Here is a 20,056-nt window from a genome sequence, read left to right on the forward strand (position 1 = left end):
TCAGGGTTAAAGTAAATAAACGTGAGAGCAAGTGTGGTGTTTTCCATGTATAGTTATTGCTTTCTAATATGCCAACTCTGCAACTACTATTGAGTCTCATATGTGTTGTTCGGAAGTTACTCACAGCAGCAAAAACACTCATAGTACTAGCAGTATCCAAGCAGTAGAACTATTGTTATGAGTAGTAACTGTGGTGCTGGGGGCAAAACATTTGTCCTTGAGTGTTGCTTGTTATTGCCCTCAGGGTCAGATCTGGAGTTAAATTTAACACATTTAACTCGACGAATTAAGACCAACATTAACGTTGACCATAACAATGCCATAAAATATGAGTGTACAACTGTACTCTGCTCTGAGGCAGATCTTTTAGCAGAGATTTTCAAATATCGTCAACTGGACTGGGTGGATTGAGTTGAGGTTGAGGCTTCTAACTTAAAAATGTAAATCGCGAAAAAGAATCCTTATTAGATATTGTGGACATATGATTACCATACAAATAATACAGGTGGACTGGCAATATACGTAGCAGCTGCTGACAATATTCTTTATGAGATAAAAAGAAATATGTAAAAGTTAATGTCCAGACTTCAGAGCAAATGTTGAAGTTCCCTCTGACCCAGTTATTGCCGTAATTTCTCTGTTTACTCAAACCGCCGCTACAGCTGCGTGATACTGAGGTGAGGGAGGAGCATCTATATCTAGGGGTCTCCACAAAATATGAGGAAAAGTGGGACCAGTTGAAGTTGACCACTGACTATTTTAGGAGCCAAAAGGCCTATATGACAGAAGTAACATCGATATTAAAACACTAATTTCACAGGACACAGATAAAATACATCATGCGGCAACATTTAAAAAGGTGAGACAAGGGCCTAAATAGCTGTGCAATACAACTAAAAGGGGGACAGGTAACAAAAGGACTGAGGGAGCATCAGAGTTTCAAACAGGTGCAAATAGAGAGAGATCGTCATCATTATAATACAGTGTGATGCAACTAAGGCCTTCTAAGGGTGCAAATATTTTAAAATGAGGTCACAAAGTGCTTTTTTGCACCCTGTAGGCCTGGTTTGAACTCAAAAGTCAGTCAACTCACATGCAGGGAAAAAGTAATATACAAAAAAAAAAAAAAAACGAAAACAAACAAGTGCAGTAAACACAAATTGTTTGAAAAGGCTTGTGTCAAAGTACTATTGTTGCAATGGCTAAAGCAATATTTGTTCAACATTTTTTGTCCGTATGTCATGCCGTGTTCCTTTATGGATCTGTTTCTTCAGCACAACTGTTACTATAGGTCTGAGGTGGCTACACAAAGGGGACATTGACCAGTAGATTCACAGACTGGTGCAGCACAATGACGTAAAATATTATGGTCCTGGATTAATGCTAATGACGTTTTCCTTGACTTCTTGCCGTTATTTTCAATAATAATTCCAGACTCACGTTTAGACTCTTTGACTGTTTTCAGAGCCGACTGAAGACGTTCCAACATCTTCACCATCCCACTCAATCCAAGAATTGCAAAATTATCTAAAAAAAAAAAACCCTTCAAATCCTCTGGGAAAACAGCAAAATTGTCCTGGACAAACACCTGCTCCTGCCTGCTGGGGCTGTGTGTTCCCGTCTGCTGCTCCGCGGTTTCGGTCTGAGTTTGAGAAGCAGAGAAATGCAGAGGAGGGGCTGAGATAAGAGCAGAGGGGAGGAGCCTAGGCTGGACTGACAGAGGGAGTAAATATTCAACAAATAAACTACCTGAAATAATAATGGTGGCGGGAAAAAATCTTTAAAAAGTAGAATAATTTTGACAATTGTGTATATTTCAAAAATGTCTCTAAAAATATTTTTGAGAACATATTTTACGAGGATTATTTTTGTTTTTGAGTGTGTGGATGCAATAGGACAAAACAAGATAATGATTAGGGCCTAAATCAGGACTAAACCAGGACTGAACTAGGTTGAAACTAAAACCGAAACCCCAGACACAACCATGGTTTGATGTCCACATGATATTGGTAAGTGCAGGTTGACACAGCTGCGGACCAGAGGAATGTGGGGGGGTGGGAGGTGCATTCAAGTGCGATCTGAAACAGCAGCGTTCGTGCCATATTCTGAGGGCGGTGCGTTTGAGTGCAGAGAGGAGAGTGGGACAGAGCAGCGTTTGTTCTGCTCCGTCCCACACAGCTGCTCTTCCACCTCAGAGACTCTTTAGCGCAAACAACACGACACAACAGGAAACTGGAGGAGGCACGAACATCACAACTGCTCAAAACCTGTCAGCGAGTGTTTTAGACATTTACATAGTTCTCAACTGGTGGATCAGGGCTCAAGAGCGTCTCACAAAAGGGCGTGGGTTAATTCTGTGGGATTCAAGGTTAGGAGTTCTGAAAGCTTGTCTTGTGATTACAGAATAAAGTGATACTACTACTAATGGGACCATAAAAAGCTGCTGAGGGGCCCTGAAGAGATAATACTTAATCATTGGATAGGCTTAAAGTAGCCCATTATCAAATATTCATTCACTCCCGACAATCAGTGGCGCTAAGCTACTTGTGTGGTCATAGATGCCTTAGGGCTGACTGATGGAAACATGGCGGCCAGTCTGTGCCAACTGACCATCACACACCATTTCACATGAGCAAAGTGCAAAGAGTGTCTTGCCCTTGGACACAACAACAGCATGAACTGGTTAAAGCTGACCACTTCACTGAATCCACTGAAGAGCCCGTGATAAATGACCGGTACCGGATACAACGACCACATCATCTGCAGAAATATCAGACTCACCTCCGCCCTTATTCTCCTGCGATGCAATCACAAACCCGAACCCTTCCCCGGGTCGCCTCGTGAGCTCCACCTCCAGTGTGTTGGCTCCTCCCACCCTGGCATCATTAGTCCCGCCCACCGCGGAGTCCTTAGCCCCGCCCACACGTAAACTCTCGTCCAATCCCTGCAGGTCTCGGGGCTCCAGCGTTAGAGTGACAGGGACCGAATCGAGGAAGCTGGTGCTCTGGATCAGGACTGAGGGCCCATTAGGACTCGCCGCAGGAGGGGCGCCTGTAGAGAAACGGTTGGTTTAGTTTTATTTAGTTTGTTTATATTTGGTTGGGACAGTGCATGTTACTGAAAATACATGGGACTCATGCATGTAAACACGCCACACCGGATTGTAGCATTAGGCTAATTTGCATCCATTGTCGCGCTCTCAAATATGCTCTCATTCATCCTGGCCTATTGTACATGTTTTTAGTGGTGGGGAAACTGGAGTACCCAGAGGAAACCTACACAGACACAGGGAGAACATGCAAACTTCACACAGAAAGGCCCCGTTCAGGTGGGAATTGCTTGCTGTCAAGCATGAGCGCTAACCACAGCGCTACTGTACTAGCCTGGTTAACGCCAGACTAAAATCACAAGTGATATTTAGTCCGGGGACCACCAATTACGGGGCGCTACGAATGTCTATCATGCGTCTGCACAAGGCCACAGCCAATCGTATCATCGTATCCAATGACGTATGACGTACCTGCTGTAAACTTTCGAGCTAAACTATTTTGCACACGGCCTAAAGCTCGATCGAAAAATAGCGTCGCGTCTGCTGCTGTCATGTTTGATCCGTAAATAAACTTTTTTTTTAAATCCGTAAATCCTCGTTCTGTGATTGGTTCCCAAATCCACGCGAAATTTCGGCCATGGTCCCCAGGCTGTTGTGCAGTTCGAAATGATTCGAGCGCTCACAGCAGCATGGCGTTACAGGTTACTACTGTACCGTTTTAGTTTCAAATCTTTTACTACTTATTGACATAAAAACCAGGAGCATTAGAACAAATTGTTTTTATCAGCATTACTTGCATGATTTCATTACTGTTTTTTTTATTTATTAAAAGTTGTATTATGTAGCTATTGGCCCTGCAGCTGTATGGGTGGTCAGCATGGTGCCTTTTTTTTTCACTGCTGATGGAGCCATCTCCATGGTTACACATACATCCCTTCCAGAAAAAAATCTCTATCAAAATATTTGTGGATCCCAAAAGAGAACAGAATATTATTCTGATTGGATTCTTAGCTGATGCTAACTAAATCTTAAATGTTTATTGAATTATTTTGTACCTGTACTGTTAGCGGTGGAAGGAGGAGACTCCAGCCCCACCCCCGCCTGACTCAGAGGAGGCACAACTGCATCATGGGAGTTGTGGTCAGATGAGGAGTGAGGAAGGGGCTTGTACAGGTTGGGGGTAACTGTGGGAACAGAATGGGAGGAGCCTGTGGAGTGGGAGGAGTCAGGTTAGGTGGGGTGCACAGGTGAGGAATGCAAGGGGCAGAATTCAAAGACTCACCTGGGGCTCTGTAGACGAGCAGCACCACCTCTCCCTGTTTGGTGTGGTCCTGGAGAACTCTCTGAACCTGCAGACCAAACAAGGCTGGGTTAGAGCATTTTTTTTTTTTTGCTCCAGTTTGAATGTTATGAATGTCTAATGTTAAATCATCGTTGCAAGAATTTCCTAATCAGAGAAAAGTAAAGGTTCCACCAGCTTAGGCTTTGGCTATAATATTTGCCAACTAGCCAAATGCAAACAGATATCTCTAAAACTTCCACTCAAAAACCACTTTGATCTTGGGTGCCATAATAGCGTATCGGTTTATTAAAAGTGTATTAAAAGTATCGTAGTTGATCTCCGTGGTAACACAGGACATTATCCAATATGGCGGCGAGTGGCATTTCTGTCACTTGAGTCACAAAAAATGGTTTAACATTATTGTGAAGTGTAATCACATTTGCAAAGGACTAGCCACAGAGGCTGGTGAGCAAAAACATGATGCCCTATAACGGATCATTTAATTGCCCCTCAGTCCCATTCATCCCTCAAATCCCTCTCTCACCTGAGCGAAGTTAAGACTCTGCACGTCTGCTCCGTTGATTTTCACGATGGTGTCTCCTGCTTGTAGTCCGGGACAGTTTCTTCGGTCCCAGACTCTTCGGACCATGGCTAGCTGTCCATTGTGCCCCCCCGCAGTCACACTAAAGCCTAACCCGCCTCCACCGCACCCCCCCACCGCCACAGGTACCAGTTCCCCCCCTGACCCAGTTCCAGTACCAGAACCAGCACTAGAGCTCGGGCCAAGACCAGGAGACCCTGCGGGCTGGTGGTGGTGGTTGGCTGGGCAGCCGTTAAACCCACAAGAGGGAGCTGGGGTTAGAGTTGGCAGGGTTTGGTTGGGGATTGCGACAATAGTCTGATGGGGGGGTTGAGGTCCGGAGTCCGGTCTAGACGGTCGAGATAAGGCCTGGGATGAGCCTGAGGTCCGCAGAGGTAACGTGGAAGTGGACAGGTCGCTTTCGGAGGATTTGGAGCTTTGATGCTGCAGCAGAGAAGTAGAGGATAAAGCAGGAAGTGTGCCACTGCTGTAGCCAATCAGTGACGAGCTGTGAATGCAAACAGGAAGAAGAGAGATGTTTGTTAACTGAACAATGGGATAAAAAAAAGGAGTAAACCAAGTTGGAACCAAACCAGGACAAAAGAGTGAATTAGAACTTGGTCTCACCGCCTGGTCCCGCCATTGGAAGGACCCCCGTCGCTCCCGTCGCTGTGATTGGTTGCTCTGTCTGGAAGAGGCGGGGCTAGAGGCAGGTCGGATGAGGTTGGCGTAGGAGGAAAGCCATTTGTGATTGGCTGAGAGGCATAAGAGGGTGTGGTTTGGCTTGGACCTAGAACAAACAGAACAGTTGGTCCTTATAGTTTCTTAGCTATAGACACAGTGGGCGTTGCGCATTGGCGTTGCGCATTGGCGTTGCGTCATACAAGGGGGCGTGGCCTCACCAAGAGGGAAGGAAGTATGTTTTGGGAAGCACAATCTTTGACTCTTTTTAACCATTTTCTGGCGGAATATAAACTTATTTATCACACACAAATAAAGTCAAATTTAAATCGGGTCCATATGCCATATGGATGTTTTTTTCACAACAGATTGGTCAGTTGAAGCGAAAAAACAACATAGCGAGCATTAGCATGTAGCATGATGCTAACATGAAGAATTATGTTATCATTCTCCATTTTTATGGCTTTATTATTGGCTGTTGAACTGCTTTGCTCCTCTCCGTGTCTTTGTATCTTTATTGGGTAGAAAACCATATTCATAGTAATTGTAGAAAGGTCAGATTTTTCTCCCCTTTGTTTTCCCCCTCAAATTCTTCAAACATGACCATACATATGGGTGATTCCAGAAATGTTGTCTGTATGTATAGAAATCTACACAAGCATTTTTGTTTTTGTTTGTTACTGTTGGGGGGGTTCACCTGGGGAGTGCCCGTTGTCCAGGGTGCGGCTGTAGGTCAGGTGACTGTGTCCTTGTCTCTGATTGGACGAACTGGAAGGCTCACTGGGGGTCGAAGGCTGCCGGGGCAAAATGATATTCACGTTGAAAAGTGCACACAGTCGTCTTATAATAAGTAGTTACCAAACAAATGACGCATAAAGTGTATAAAGCCTAAACGAGAAAGCAATCCACATCTAGCTTTAGCAGACTTTAGATATTTCTTTCATGCTATCATGTTCAGTCATGAGTACAAACATGGACAGAGTAGTTTTAGTTTATCTTATACATGTATCATCCTGTAACGTGACCCATACAAATATTGATTGTATACAACCACACCAAGCAATATAATACAGAATCTTTTTCTTTTTCATGTCACCGTATTGAGACTTTGTTTGGGACAGCCGTCAGGGTTGTACAGCATGGGGTAGCCTCTCCTCAGCACCACGTCCACACTCTGCCCCATCGGCACGGCTTTGAGTAACTCCACCACCTCCTTATGGGAGCGCCCCAAGACACACGAGTCATTTATGTACACCAGGATGTCCGCTGTTGAAGAACGACAAAATACATCAGAAAATTATCTTTTCTTTTTCAATTTTATATGAACCAGTTCTGATAGTGGGACAACACCAAAAAGCAACTACAAAAGCTTCATTCTAGACTACCTATTTATATCTTATAAGTTGCTCAGCCCCTGCCAGTTTACCTGCCAAGAAATGTGAATGATGCCTTTTTAGATAGCTAAATTCTAACTTTCTAAACTTCAGAAATAAACATTGTTGCCTCTGAAACGAAACCTGTCCTGTTAACCACGTTGCCATTCTTTTACTATTGTGTCCGTGTAATGTTCTGGGAGTAATTATTAAGAGTTACGGCGATTTTATTTCAATTGAACAATGAGTGATCTTTTCCCAGTTTCTGGTCTTTTCTTCCGTCTGCTTCCTGTGACCGGCCATAAACCCACATTCCTCTGAGTTGATCTACTTCACGTGAGAGCGGATCAGGGTTCTGAAACTGTGGTCAGACTTGGTTTAGACCTGGTTTGGTTCTGGCTGAATCCTAGTTAAGACATGGTTTTTAAGGTTTATTAAAATGTAATGTTTAATACAATACAGAGCTAAACATTTGCTGTAAAAGCTGAACCAAGCTCACATGAACGACACATGGGGCTGAGGTCGTGTGATCAAAGAGAAGGTCATGTGAGAAACTTAAGCCATTACAAACTGACCCTTGGCCTGATTTAACAAGTCCACATACTTCATGGCACCTGCCTGAAGTGTTTAGAAGCAGGACTAAACCAGGACTAAACCAGGTGGTGGTTGTGTTACCTGTGTTAAGAGCAGGTGGCCCCCCCGGCGTCACGCTGTAGACCTGGAGAAATTCTCGGGGCCGGGACCCCCCCACGATGTTGAAGCCAAAACCTCGAGGGCCTTTGGACAGACGCGTGTGGATAGAGTAACCTTTGAGGAGGCTGGGCTGGTCCACAAACTCCGGCACTGAAGACAACACATTAATAGATTTAAAACTGAAAAGTCTCAGCTCCTTTCCATCTACTGTGGGCATTAACATAATTTTTCTAACTGCAAAGTATTTTATTTGGAAAAATGAGTGAAATAGAGACGTGAAGGAACTGTTCATGTACATCAGGGGTAGAAAAGTTTGCTTGAAAAAGGGCCAATCTTCTTCATCATCAAAAGACCAAGGGCTCGATCCTCCAATTATAGGCCCAAGAAGAGCATGGCTTTCTACAAATGTCAGTACATCATATATGGCCTAAATGGGTGTTCTGCTTAAAGAATTTTAAAGGAATTAACGGCATTCTTCACATTTCTAAAGTACTTTAACATTTAGCATCTGATCTCTGATTTGTGTCATTATGTTCCTCAAAGACATCTTGAGGGCCAGAGGTTCTATGATGGAGGGCCGGTTTTGGCCTCTGGGCCTGGCGTTGCCTACCCCTGATGTACATTATATATCAATTATACATCAATATTACACTGAGAGAAATAAAATAAAAAGGTGAATATTCTGTTTCTGTGGAGCTCTGACCTTATACGATTAAGTAAGTGCTGCCTCCTACTGGACGTTCACTACAAACTCAGAGCAAACTGAGCCATACTGGAGCGTATATCACTACTTCAACCACTATTTGTGGACTTTCATTTGATTTACTCATGTTTTATTGTAACTTTGTTTTCTTGTAAGCTAAAGAAAATTAGGCCATGCGTCATGAACTGATACAGGGATAAGGTGACATAGATGTTGTACCTTTCTTATACGATTAGAACATGTGCCAAGGACAGACTATTTCCACTGGTGCCCGAACTTAAGACATCATATATTGCATGTTCATTGTACACGTCATATATTATCATATAAAAACAGAAGATGAGGACATGGGAGATGATGGATGTACATTACAATGCCTCTCTTCTGTTTGCTATTGTCAATACATCTGGCTCTAGACCGGTTAACTACCCAGAGAACAACTACGGCAGTGGGTGAGGATGCGGGCCAATTTATTATTTTTTATGTTTAGAAACTCCCAAACAAAACATGCTACTGCCTGGAGACAGTCGAAGTTGAGAATCCAACCCAAGAGGCAGCAGTAGATCGGTCTAGAGCCAAATTTATTGACAACAGCAAACAGGCAAGTCAGATGAGATTGGAATGTGAATTCATCATCTCCCATGTCCTCATTTCCTGACACAGTCCACAGATTGTTTTTGTATGATATGACAATGAACAAGCAATACATGATGTCTTGATTTCTGGCACCATTTGCGAGATAGTCTGTCCTTGGCACATACTGTATTATAATCATAGAAATAAGAAAGGTACCACGTGTTATACATCTATGTCATCAGTAAAGTAATTTAAATATTGGCATGAAAGTGTTACATACATTTACCTCGAGTGCGGGTCAGACTTACATTCATTACTCAAAATGACGCCTTTGTTATGGGTCCGATGCTCCAACCAGCTGCTGCTTCCTTTCAAGTTATGACTGAGAGAAAAATGTATTAAATTATATTAGGCTTAAAGTGCATATGACACATTAGACACAGTTTTTGCTAAAACATAGTTAACACAATTATATTCAAGATTTTGATAGAAATTGTACCCAGCTTTCTTTAGTTTGACCATTTTTGTGACGTTAATAGTTTCACTTCCTTATTGGACACTGACAGGAAGTGACGTAGATGGAAGTAAACAATTTTAAACTGTTGCCGTGCCAACCATGTTAAGTCAATGGGAAATGATTCAAACTGTTATAAACTTTACCTTTATCTATGACACTTCCTGTCAGTAGCTTAAAAATTCTAATAACTTTTTTGCCCAACGTTTCTTCATTCATTTGCTGCTTCACTGAAATAAAATGATTTACTTACAACATATGCTATTCATCACCTGTGCACTTTAAGTCTAAGGCACAACAATACCAGGATTAAACCCTGGGAGTTTCAAAGTGAACATTTTAGGTATGTTTGAAATATTTGATTGCGCCCTCCTCTGCGTGTGTGTAAACAGATATGTTGCTCACTCAGTGAAATAGTGATCAGGGTCGTCCCAGTTATCAGCCATGACCCCTCCTCTCCTCCTTCCTCCCGTCTCGGAGCTGTCGCGACTTCCTGCGGCTGACTCCCATGACTGGCTGAGAGCCAGCGTTGTGGGTGGGGCTACGGCTGAACCTGGATTGAGAGGTGAACGAGAGGATTTATGCATTAGTTTATTTGGACTGAATAGTGCATGTTAATATAAAATACGCACAATCATGCATGTAAAGTGGCCACACCGGATTGTAGCTGTGGACTAATTTTAATCTGTTGTCCCGCAGCTGAACTCCCAGACACACTCTCCTTCATCCTGTCCTTTTGTTCATGTTTTTAGAGAACACGCACTCCAAAGGACCGGAGTAGGAGGAGCATTTATTTAGCCAGTCTAGCCAGTCATTTAACCGGTCTAAACCAGTGTCTTTGGTACCTGAGTTGTTGGTGTCCTCTTCGCTGTTGTCCTCCTCTCCAGCCTTCTCCAGGTTGGATAGGGACTTGCTCCTGGTCCTGAAGTTGCGCAGAAGGTTCCGGTGCTCCTGGTACGTGATGGGTGGGCTCTCGGGGCCAATGTGGACTGGTCTAGGGGTGCCATAGTAGTTCCCTGAAGCAATACACCATAATATGTCAGCAAAAGGTAACAGTATGAGTAAAGTGTTGTCTAAACATGCCATGTCTTCATACTGGATTGCATAGCGTTTTAATTAAAGCGTGTGCAGGACCATGTGCTGAAGTAGCAGCTCCCGGGGGTTGAGTCCAGGTCATGTTTAGTCCAGATGTATAGAAAGGCAAATGTGCATTAAGCGTATAATCCGCTGTTACAACAGATACATATCTCACAACGTAGTCAGTATTCGCATCTCCTCTGCATCCTCTTCTCTCGCGCCAACTAACTTCATGTCCTCTTTCCCCACATCCAGAAATCTACTCTCTGGTCTTCCTTTTGCCCTCCTGTTTCCAAGCAGCTGCATCCTTTTCTACCTCAGTCGTCCCACAAACGCTTAACGTCACAGGGTGATTATCCTATTTACTCTGATAATCACTATCTCATTCATAGCAATGCACAGAGGGACCAAAGGCAAATATGTCAATGTCTTGCTCAAGGGCACAGCACCAGAATATAATGGTGGCTGTAGTGTTTAACCACCATCCATCGTTCTGCTTGGTGAATTAACCTATTACTGAGGCACTGCTGTCCACTAAAATGAAAAACAATAAAGTATGAGTAACTGTAATACTGGTCATAAGCATTAGTTACAAAGTACATTTTACTGCTCTGAAATAATTTTTGTTTGGTAAAATGTGTTTCCCCAACTCGCTCTCACGGCCCTCTCCTGGATACCGCAGCAGCACATATGAATGTGTTCTATTTCTGTCACGTTAATCCCATTCAGATTATACACTGAGAGTTCAGATTATTCTCCAAATCCGCTGCTCCAAAACACCCTTAAAACTGACACTTAACCACCAACCTCTGTGTCCTGTTTGTCTGTGTACCAACATGAATGCTGCTGCTGCTGCTGCTGCTGATACTTCAACTATAGGTTATCCTTCACTGCCACTGGGAACAACTACATCTGAGAGGAGAAGATACTGTTAAAACTCCCATTTCACCCACAATTTCAAGATCTATGTTTTTTCTGTTCAAGGGCATACATAGTGACTCTACAACTCCAATATCACTGAATACTAGAACACAGGGGCTCACAAAATGTTCACATCTGAACCGAAATGATCCAAAAATGATCATGCAAATGACCCAGGACCCTCACAATAAAAATTAAATATGGTATATATACTATAGATGATATCAAGCAGAAGATAGTAATAAGTCATTACATTGTTTGTTATTTGACCTTAATTCACTAATCTATGCTGTTTTTAAGTAAGAATTATTATCAATATCATTTTTTTTTCAATCATCTGGGGCCCCCAGCTCAGTGCTCAAGACTCCCACTTTGGATAACACTGCTGTAACAAATACTATGTATTATTATACTTTCATTAGATAGATAGATAGATAGATAGATAGACCTTTATTGTCCCACAGGGGGAAATTGGTTTTCACAGCCGTCACAGAGACACACACAAAAGACACAGAAGACAAGCCAAAGACAGTAACAGCACACTACGCAAAAGAGAATATGCGGGGGGGCGGGAATTACAGGTCGTTCAATGCGGCTATGGCGGAGCGGATAAAACTTTTCCTGAAGCGTACCCGCTCCCACCGCGGAGTCCTGTACCTACGGCCTGATGGCAGCAGGACGAAGTGAGTGTGGAGAGGGTGATCGAACTCCATGGCTATAGTACGTGCGAGGCATGTGACTGCTTTCTTATTGATGACAGAGGGGTCTGTGATGGGGAGATTAATAATTTTGGAGACTGTTTGTGTGACCTTGGTATGGGAAACCTATTGACTGAAGAGGACATGCACATTCAACTATTCAATGAGTCCAAGTAGGGCAGTCATGATAATTACTATAGCGACTTATCGTTCAATAAATAACAGCTAATATATTTTTGGGCTCGATATTTATTGTTTGTACATTAATTAGCTTTTCGCCCCTATTTATTCTTTGTAAAGTTTGATTTTAACTGAAGCAAGTGACATTATATCATTATATTATGTCATGTTTATTGCAGCTTGTGTGGTATTTTAGGATATGATGATGCACTTTTAGAACAAACTTTTACTGACATTTTTATGCCTGAGAGTTGACAGTGTCCAGTATCGCTAAAGTCAATAATATCGTTTATCGCAATACTTTCCTGCTTCAATATGTCGAACTTCAAATTTGTCATCGTGACAGGCCTAAGTCCAAGCAGAGGCGAGTAGTACTCAGTCCACTACATTTGTAACGTAATGTCTGTCCCTTAACGTAAATACAAAAAACATGAATCTGACTTTCTTACTCAGAACCTTATACGTTTACCTGAGATTTACTTGGATTTCATTTGTGACAAATGAAATCCAACTGCTTTTAACTAACCTTACCAGCAAGCTGAATTACTGACGTGTTTGTGAGTTTACAAACACCCAGGAATCCATCTTCTGAACCAGCCGCGGTTTGGGCCAATCACAGGGCATTATTGCTGTATCGCTGTAAGTGGGCGGGCGTAACATTTGCTGACAACAAGCAGTTTTATCGATACTAATTAACTTTGCAACAATAGGAAAACAAACGATCATTTCCAACTAAATATCGGATGGATTTGCGGTTTGTTGTTTTTGATCCAATCAGCAGCAGCTCCTGCCAAAAGCTTATCCCCTTCTCAAACGATTTAAACTGGAGCAATCCCAGATAGATATTAGTGTTAATATCATTCGCACTGTAAAATCAATCTTGCCAGGTTATCTCTTTACGTGTACTTGAATATTTTTTTCTTGAAAGTAACGGTATTCTTCTTACTTGAGTTAATAATTAGGCGACTCTGAGTCCAAGTGACACTTTCCTTACTAAGGGGCAGAAGACAGGGTAATGTGCATAATAACTGTATGTACTATCTATAAAATGTTACCTTTAAATTTGCCGCTCTCCAGCAGAGCTCCAGATTCCTCTAAAGAGAAAAACTCCTCTATGGAAACAAAGTTATAGTCTACTCCAGAGATCTCTCCGTCCCGGGGGTTTCGTGTCGTACCTATGAGAATGGGAGAAAAGACTAATTAGTTTGATTTTTAAAGCTTTAAAATCTCCATATGAACGCATTCTTCTCCACTCACATACCTCTACATTGTGAAGTGATTTTGTGAGCAAGTGTGAATGATTACTGGATTTGTCAACAGAAAACTCTCGAAAGACACATTCAAGTTGACAGAACAAACAAGTGAACAGAGGGGAGGTGTTATGAAATAGGTGAACGTGTGGTGTGTGTGTGTGTTTGGTGTAAACATTGAGATTTATGAAGCGGGATTTAGAAAGAAAGAGGTTTTCAAAGCACTGGGACATTTCAAAGGAGCAATAGAGCAGGTGTTATGGTAATGCGGCGAGAGACATGAGCAAACGGTGTCACTAAAGGGTTCTCAACCAGGGGACTAGCTTCAAAAAATGTGTCATTTGGGAGGTTGAAAACAGACATGATGGAAATGGAGAAGCAGGTTTTATAACATCGGTGATATCGGAAAAAGGGAAGCGCAAAACTGGTTCCTCAGTCAGATTGAGCCTCTTAACCTCCACCTGAACAGGACACATTTTCACGAGTTTGGCTTTACCCAGATCTAAAAGCTTATCGCAAAAGAGCGACTAAAACAAGGATGAAAAAGTGACAAAATGTGATGAAAACGCAAAAAAGAGAGACAAAACAGCCATGAAAAAAACATCAAATGATCTGTTTAGATCCATTTTGCAGGTCTTCGCTTTCAAATGACCTATAGGCTGTAATATCTCCAGACCTCTGAAAAGCTTTTAGATTTGGGTAAAGCTGAAGAAAATGGAGAAAATGCGCTCAAGTGGGGGTTAAGAGGGTTCAAAACATTTTCTTATGCACTGAATGGGTTTCACCACCATATTTGCACATACACTTGTACAACAAAGCCAAAGCCAAGATCAGAAAAGGGCAAAGTTTGGGCTCCGTGAATGTACACCTCCGATGCATTAACCTATAAATAATTACATAGACACAAAAGAGCCTGGTCTCGGAGTCATACCGGCCAGAGACTGAGTAAAGTGTCATCAAGTGCTACTTCCTAACTTCCGGTTTTGTTGATATTTTGTTTGTACTCTTACATGGTACGGCCCGTAGATACAAGTTTTCCCGTATGACTTGCTGGAGCTGGCTGTCCATGGATCCTGGAGTGAAGCATTTACTCAGATACAGCCTCAAGTCTTTACACAGAGACGAACCTAAAACAACACACACGTAAAAGACGACAGATAAAAATACACATACAGCTACAAAACAGGGGACAGCGAGAGATTCAGTCCTTGGTTTAGTCGTGTTTAGCTCTGGCTAGGAGTTGGCGTGGTCCAGGTTTAGTTCAGTTTTTTCACCTGGCAACACAGTCTTGATCCTGATTGGCTGAGGGCAGGAGTTGAGGACCCCTCTGACATCGCCCAGGGTCATTCCTAAAATGGGGGTGCCCCCGATCTCAAGGATGATGTCCCCCACCGTAGCGCCGCCGCCGGGAGCCGCCGTGACAAAAGGGAACTCGCCGTAGTCGGCTCCGCCCCCGACGGCCAGCCCCAGCTCTCCATTGGTTCCGAGAGGCACGAAGCTCTCCTGGACCTGACCATGAGGACCAATCAGAGACAGGAGCATTGTGAAAAATGAGTATGTCTGTGGGGAAACCTCAACCAAAGAACATGGACTAGATATTGCAGATGCTTTAGGTTGATGGAGAAGTTGGAGGAAACCTGGGAGAGCACCACAAGAGTGAAACGAACCTGGGACCTTTTTGCTGTGTGGCTAAACAACTCTCCCGTCTGTGTTCTCACCTTGGAGCGCCAGTGCAGCTTCTTCACGGTGGCTTTAGACATGACGGGCCGGCTGAAACATAAAAACAAACAAGCAAACATTAAAACGATACCAGATGAAACAATGAAACCAACTTTACTTATGTACATTTTTTTGAGCAAAATAGTGAAAAGTTAATGAATGTCAATCACAGGGTCAGACAGTGAGAAACTCCTGACCGCGAGGACACAAGGGCGGTATTCAATCCCAACACAGGAAAAAAAGGCACCTGCAGCTAAAACCTAGTCCTGAGATGTCATTCACAGGGGAATTTTGCAAAGAGAGAGACCCATCATCATTTCATTCAACTCCCCGCATGCGCATTATCCAAAGCAGAAACGGCGTTAATTGAATGCACCCAGGAGTTAGAATGAAGTACAAGCTCACAGTAACGGCAGTATAATCACAGTAATGGCGGTAATCATCAAGAATCATTTCATTCCATCGAGCCGTCAGCAATTTCCCGGCTCTTTATCAAAAACATCATCATCAGGGCCCCCTCTGTGTCACCACGGCAACTGCATTTTAATCAACCGCGGGAAAAGACGCGCGTTTCCTGTCTTTTATTCGCAGCATTTTGACACTGCTTTTACTTTGGCGAGATGCGCGTGCGGTTTCGTCGACACGACAAAGAGCATGTGATGTGCCTCTTAAAAAGGGGTTTGATTTGGTGTTTTTATTTTGGCGGGGGTGTCAGTCATGCGTTTTGATTTGGCGGAGCGCGCGCGTATGCATGTAGCATTGACAGTAATGGTATGTAGTGTCTGAGAAAGAGGGGCAGATGGTGAAAGCATATTTTTATAGACTGCATATGAAGAGTCTTTTATGATGTTGAGGTGTGAGTCACTTCGAAATTGGTTTGTCGCGGCGACACTGGCAGAAGTTGGTATAAAGTTGGTAAGTGCTTAAGGGGAGACACTACGGCAAAACTCAATTTTTTCAGTTTTCAGGTTTTGGGCCAAATTGGTCTATACCTAATCTTCACAATAACATGTTTAAATATTGCTCTGATTCAATGTCCCCCCATAGACTTATATGGGACAATGCAATTTCAAGGGCCTTTTTCTCAAAACACATTTTTCTGTCATTGTGGCGACACTATGTCCACGTCAGTCGGACCTAAAGACTTCACATTTTCCATCCTTGGACTGAACAATATTTGGAAGATTTTTTCAGAGGGATTTTTTATTATTTAATCCCTAAGCCCCATTTATTGAGTTTTGAATGTCAAAAAATAAGGCGAAAATTACATTTTTACACATTGTTACACTAAAAACAGCTTATTTTAAAACTAAACAAGAAATCCTAAATCCCCTCTGAAAAAGTCTTGGCAACTTATTTATCAATAAAATGAAACCATAAATTTGAATGTAGCTCTATCCATTATTCAGATTTCGTCGCCGAAAAGATGGGAAATTTTGATCATTTTTAGGCATAAAACACTATATTCTTTTATGAAAAGATAAAATGACAGAACATTTGCAATGTATTTTTTTCTCACATTTATGTAATCTACAGCAAAAGTTTCAAATTGATATCTGTAAATATACATTTTTTCCCTATTCACCTGCAGTGTCTCGCCTTAAGTGAAAGACCATGGCAGGTTTTGGTCACTTGAGGCCCGAGAAGTCATTTAATTTGTTGGGCTGTCTGGGAAAGTGTTTTATTTTGGCGGGCAAGTTTTCTACAGACACTGGCGGCATCAGGGGGGAGGAAGTATGTTTTGGGAAACACCATTTTTCCATATTTTTAGCCGTTTTCTGGTGGAATATGAACTTTTTTATCACACATAAATAAAGTCAAGTCTAAATCGGGCCCATATGGATGTGTTTTCACAGCAAAAAGTAGAAGCGAGAAAACCGCAGTCGTAGCTAGCGTTAGCATGTAGCGTGATGTTAGCATTCTGCGTTATTTCTGTTTTTATGAGCTGCAGAACTTCTTTGCTCATCTCCATGTCTTTGTATCTTAATTAGGTAAAAAACTATATTTATAATTCAGCATTTGTTTGGAGAAATTATAGAAAGTTTAAATTAATCTCCTCTTTGTTTTCCCTCTCAACTGCTTCAAACATGACCATATATGGGCGATTCCTAAGACGCTGTCCAATGAAGGAGGCCAGCTGGAAGTGAGTGCAAATGTTGGTGAAGTTTCATTTCGTGGCTTGCTGTCCTTTGCTTTTGTATTTTGGCGATCTGTATGAGTCACGGTTTTATTTTGGCGGGGAGCGTTTGTGTTTCCTGTGAGGAGCAGATGGTGAGTGACAGCAGGAGGTATTGTTTACACAAACACCGCGACCGTCACTCTCACACACAGCACAAACACTGATAATTAAATAAAAATGGAAATCCGGCAAATCCGTGTTATTTTTATTGATTTTTATTAGAACAGGAATGAGGATTGAGTATGTCATTTGGACAGCTGATGTTGTCGTTTTGAAGATATGTGTCGCATGTGTCCAGACGGGGATGGTTTGGACAGTAACAGAGGAGGGATGGAGGGAAAATATGCTGAGAGCTAACAGGAGGGCGTAGAGGAAGACCAATGCGTGCAATTAAGATAAGCTGTAGTAGGAGTCGGCGAGAGAGCAGAGGAGGAGAGGGTTAGATGGAGACGTTTTTGATGAAAAAACGCTGACGACAGAGGAATGAAAAAGAAAGTGGTTTGTGGAGTTCAGAGCTGAAATTCTCTGATAAAAGTGAAAAGAGCTGATACAGATTTAATATTCAGCATGTTGAAAGGCGTTGGAAGCACCAAAGCTACAGCGTGGATGTGAGCTTGGAAAAAGGGGCTCAAGTCTGGTTTGAAAAATGTTAATATGAAGGATTGGCATTTCCCCAGCGTAGTTGTTACTGCTTGTTAAAAACGACAGCTATGTTTTCCATTTGAAGTCCCAAAAGAATATGATGCCTTTGTTTAAGCCCTTAACCCCCCCCCCCTCAAGTGAGCACGATTTCTCCAGTTTTACCCAAATTTAAAATCTTCTTGACTGGAGTTTACAGCCTAATAGGCCAGTGCAACGTCTCATTTGAAAGCCATCTGAGCGTCATCCTTGTTTCTGTTATCACGTTTTTGTCGTTTTTGTTTTTTTGTGTGTGCGTGTGTGTTATGTGACTGTGATCAAGCCACAAGATTCGTTTTGTAGGTCTTACAGTCAGGCCTATAGTCTGTAAGCTCCTGTCGAGAAGCTTTTAGAATGGGGTAAAGCCGGACTGGAGAAAATGCACTCGGTTCAGGCGGGTGCTAGGAGTTAAATTTTGCCGAATCTGTGTCTTATAGCATGTATTACACCGCATTGCTTCCATCTGAATGCGTTCCACATCGTGTTGCCTTATTTATAACTATAGGACGACCAATCAGAGGCCGCCTCCCTCCATAATGCCCCTCCATACATGCACTCATAGACAAAAGCCTGCGCTTGGTAAAGACGTTGCGATTCATTTGAGCGTAAACTCATGACTCCAGGCTCCTCATGTCTGTTCCCTTCAGAAGCACCCACAGTGAAATCTCTGCTCCATCTACAGCAGCGCTCTTCTCCAAACACAACAAATAACTTCATGTTTCTCATTTTCAACTCTACACTGCGTTCCAAATTATTATGCAAATGACATTTTTCTCTGATTTTCTATATTGTCAACTCAAATGAGAGTCAGCATAATTTTCAAGTCTTTAACTGGTAGAGGATCATTTAAATGTGGTGGAAAAAATTCCTAGTGATAACAGTATTTTTTTCAAAAATAAATATAGTAAAAACCTCAAAATCCACTGTTCCAAGTTATTATGCAACTCATCGTTTCAATACATTTTAAAGCTTGTAATTAACTGAAAATGGTCATTTGTTGTATTTGTAGCATGAGGAGGTCATATTTACTGAAATCAAAAGCTATTTCAATCAAAAAAGTATTAACAGGTCAAGTTATATTTTGCCATAGGAGCCCGTGTGTGATAGCAGCTTCAAAATTCTTAAATCCATTAAACTTGTGAGTTTTTGGACAGTTTCTGCTTGGATTTCTTTGCAGGATGTCAGAATAGCCTCCCAGAGCTGCCGTTTGGATGAAAACTGCCCTCCACCCTCATAGAAGTATTTTTTGTTGAGGCTCCAAAGGTTCTCAACAGGGTTGAGGTCAGGGAAGGATGGGGTCCACATCATGAGTTTCTCTCCTTTTATGCCCATAGCAGCCAGTGATGCAGAGGTATTCTTTACAGCAGGACATGGTGCGTTGTCATGCATGAAGAGGATTTTGTTCGGGAAAGCACAGCTCTTCTTTTTGTAGCATAGAAGACAGTGGTCAGTCAGAAACTCCACATATTTTTCAAAGGTCATTTTTACACCTTCAGGGAGCCTAAAAGGGCCTAAAGGGACCGACCAGCTCTCTCACCATGATTCTGGCCCAAAACATGACTCCGCCACCTCCTTACTGATGTCACAGCCTTATTGGGACATTGTGGCCATTCACCAACTATCCACTACCCCATTGATTTGACCATCCAGGGTTACACGGCCTCATCAGTGAACAAGACTGTTTGAAAATGAGTCTTCATGTATTCCTGAGCCACTGCAGCCGTTTCTGTTCATCAGCTTCAATTAACCGTTTAGGGGAGGCCCGGATAGAAGGTTTTTGCACAACTGCAGCCTCTGGAGGGTCCTACACCTTGATGTTCGGGAGACTCCAGAGGCACCAGCAGCTTCAAATACCTGCATGCTGCTTTGTAGCATCTGTTCTCTTAATCTGATGTGTTTGTCT

The 20,056-nt window shown here is 42.5% G+C and overlaps 1 protein-coding gene across 3 annotated transcripts in view; it reads right to left on the minus strand.

The window, feature by feature from the left end:
• magixa (MAGI family member, X-linked a) overlaps window positions 1-20,056 on the minus strand; it is a 39,428-nt gene that overhangs the window by 10,320 nt on the left and 9,052 nt on the right. For 2 of the 3 annotated variants that reach the window (XM_079557550.1, XM_079557552.1), the window contains exons 2-16: window positions 15,296-15,347; window positions 14,852-15,086; window positions 14,588-14,704; window positions 13,383-13,502; window positions 10,297-10,467; window positions 9,857-10,004; window positions 9,246-9,319; window positions 7,641-7,808; window positions 6,689-6,858; window positions 6,290-6,386; window positions 5,539-5,701; window positions 4,876-5,419; window positions 4,332-4,398; window positions 4,105-4,257; window positions 2,782-3,051 (exon numbers count right to left, since the gene is read on the minus strand). In XM_079557550.1, coding sequence (XP_079413676.1) covers window positions 2,782-3,051; window positions 4,105-4,257; window positions 4,332-4,398; window positions 4,876-5,419; window positions 5,539-5,701; window positions 6,290-6,386; window positions 6,689-6,858; window positions 7,641-7,808; window positions 9,246-9,319; window positions 9,857-10,004; window positions 10,297-10,467; window positions 13,383-13,502; window positions 14,588-14,704; window positions 14,852-15,086; window positions 15,296-15,337 — 2,539 coding nt within the window. In that variant the 5' untranslated portion in view covers window positions 15,338-15,347. The remainder of the gene's footprint in view (window positions 1-2,781; window positions 3,052-4,104; window positions 4,258-4,331; window positions 4,399-4,875; window positions 5,420-5,538; window positions 5,702-6,289; window positions 6,387-6,688; window positions 6,859-7,640; window positions 7,809-9,245; window positions 9,320-9,856; window positions 10,005-10,296; window positions 10,468-13,382; window positions 13,503-14,587; window positions 14,705-14,851; window positions 15,087-15,295; window positions 15,348-20,056) is intronic. The other variant, XM_079557551.1, reaches the window with a different exon arrangement.

Source organism: Gobius niger (assembly GCF_951799975.1).
Source record: "Gobius niger genome assembly, chromosome: 6".
In the NCBI taxonomy this organism is placed as follows: Eukaryota; Metazoa; Chordata; class Actinopteri; order Gobiiformes; family Gobiidae; genus Gobius; species Gobius niger.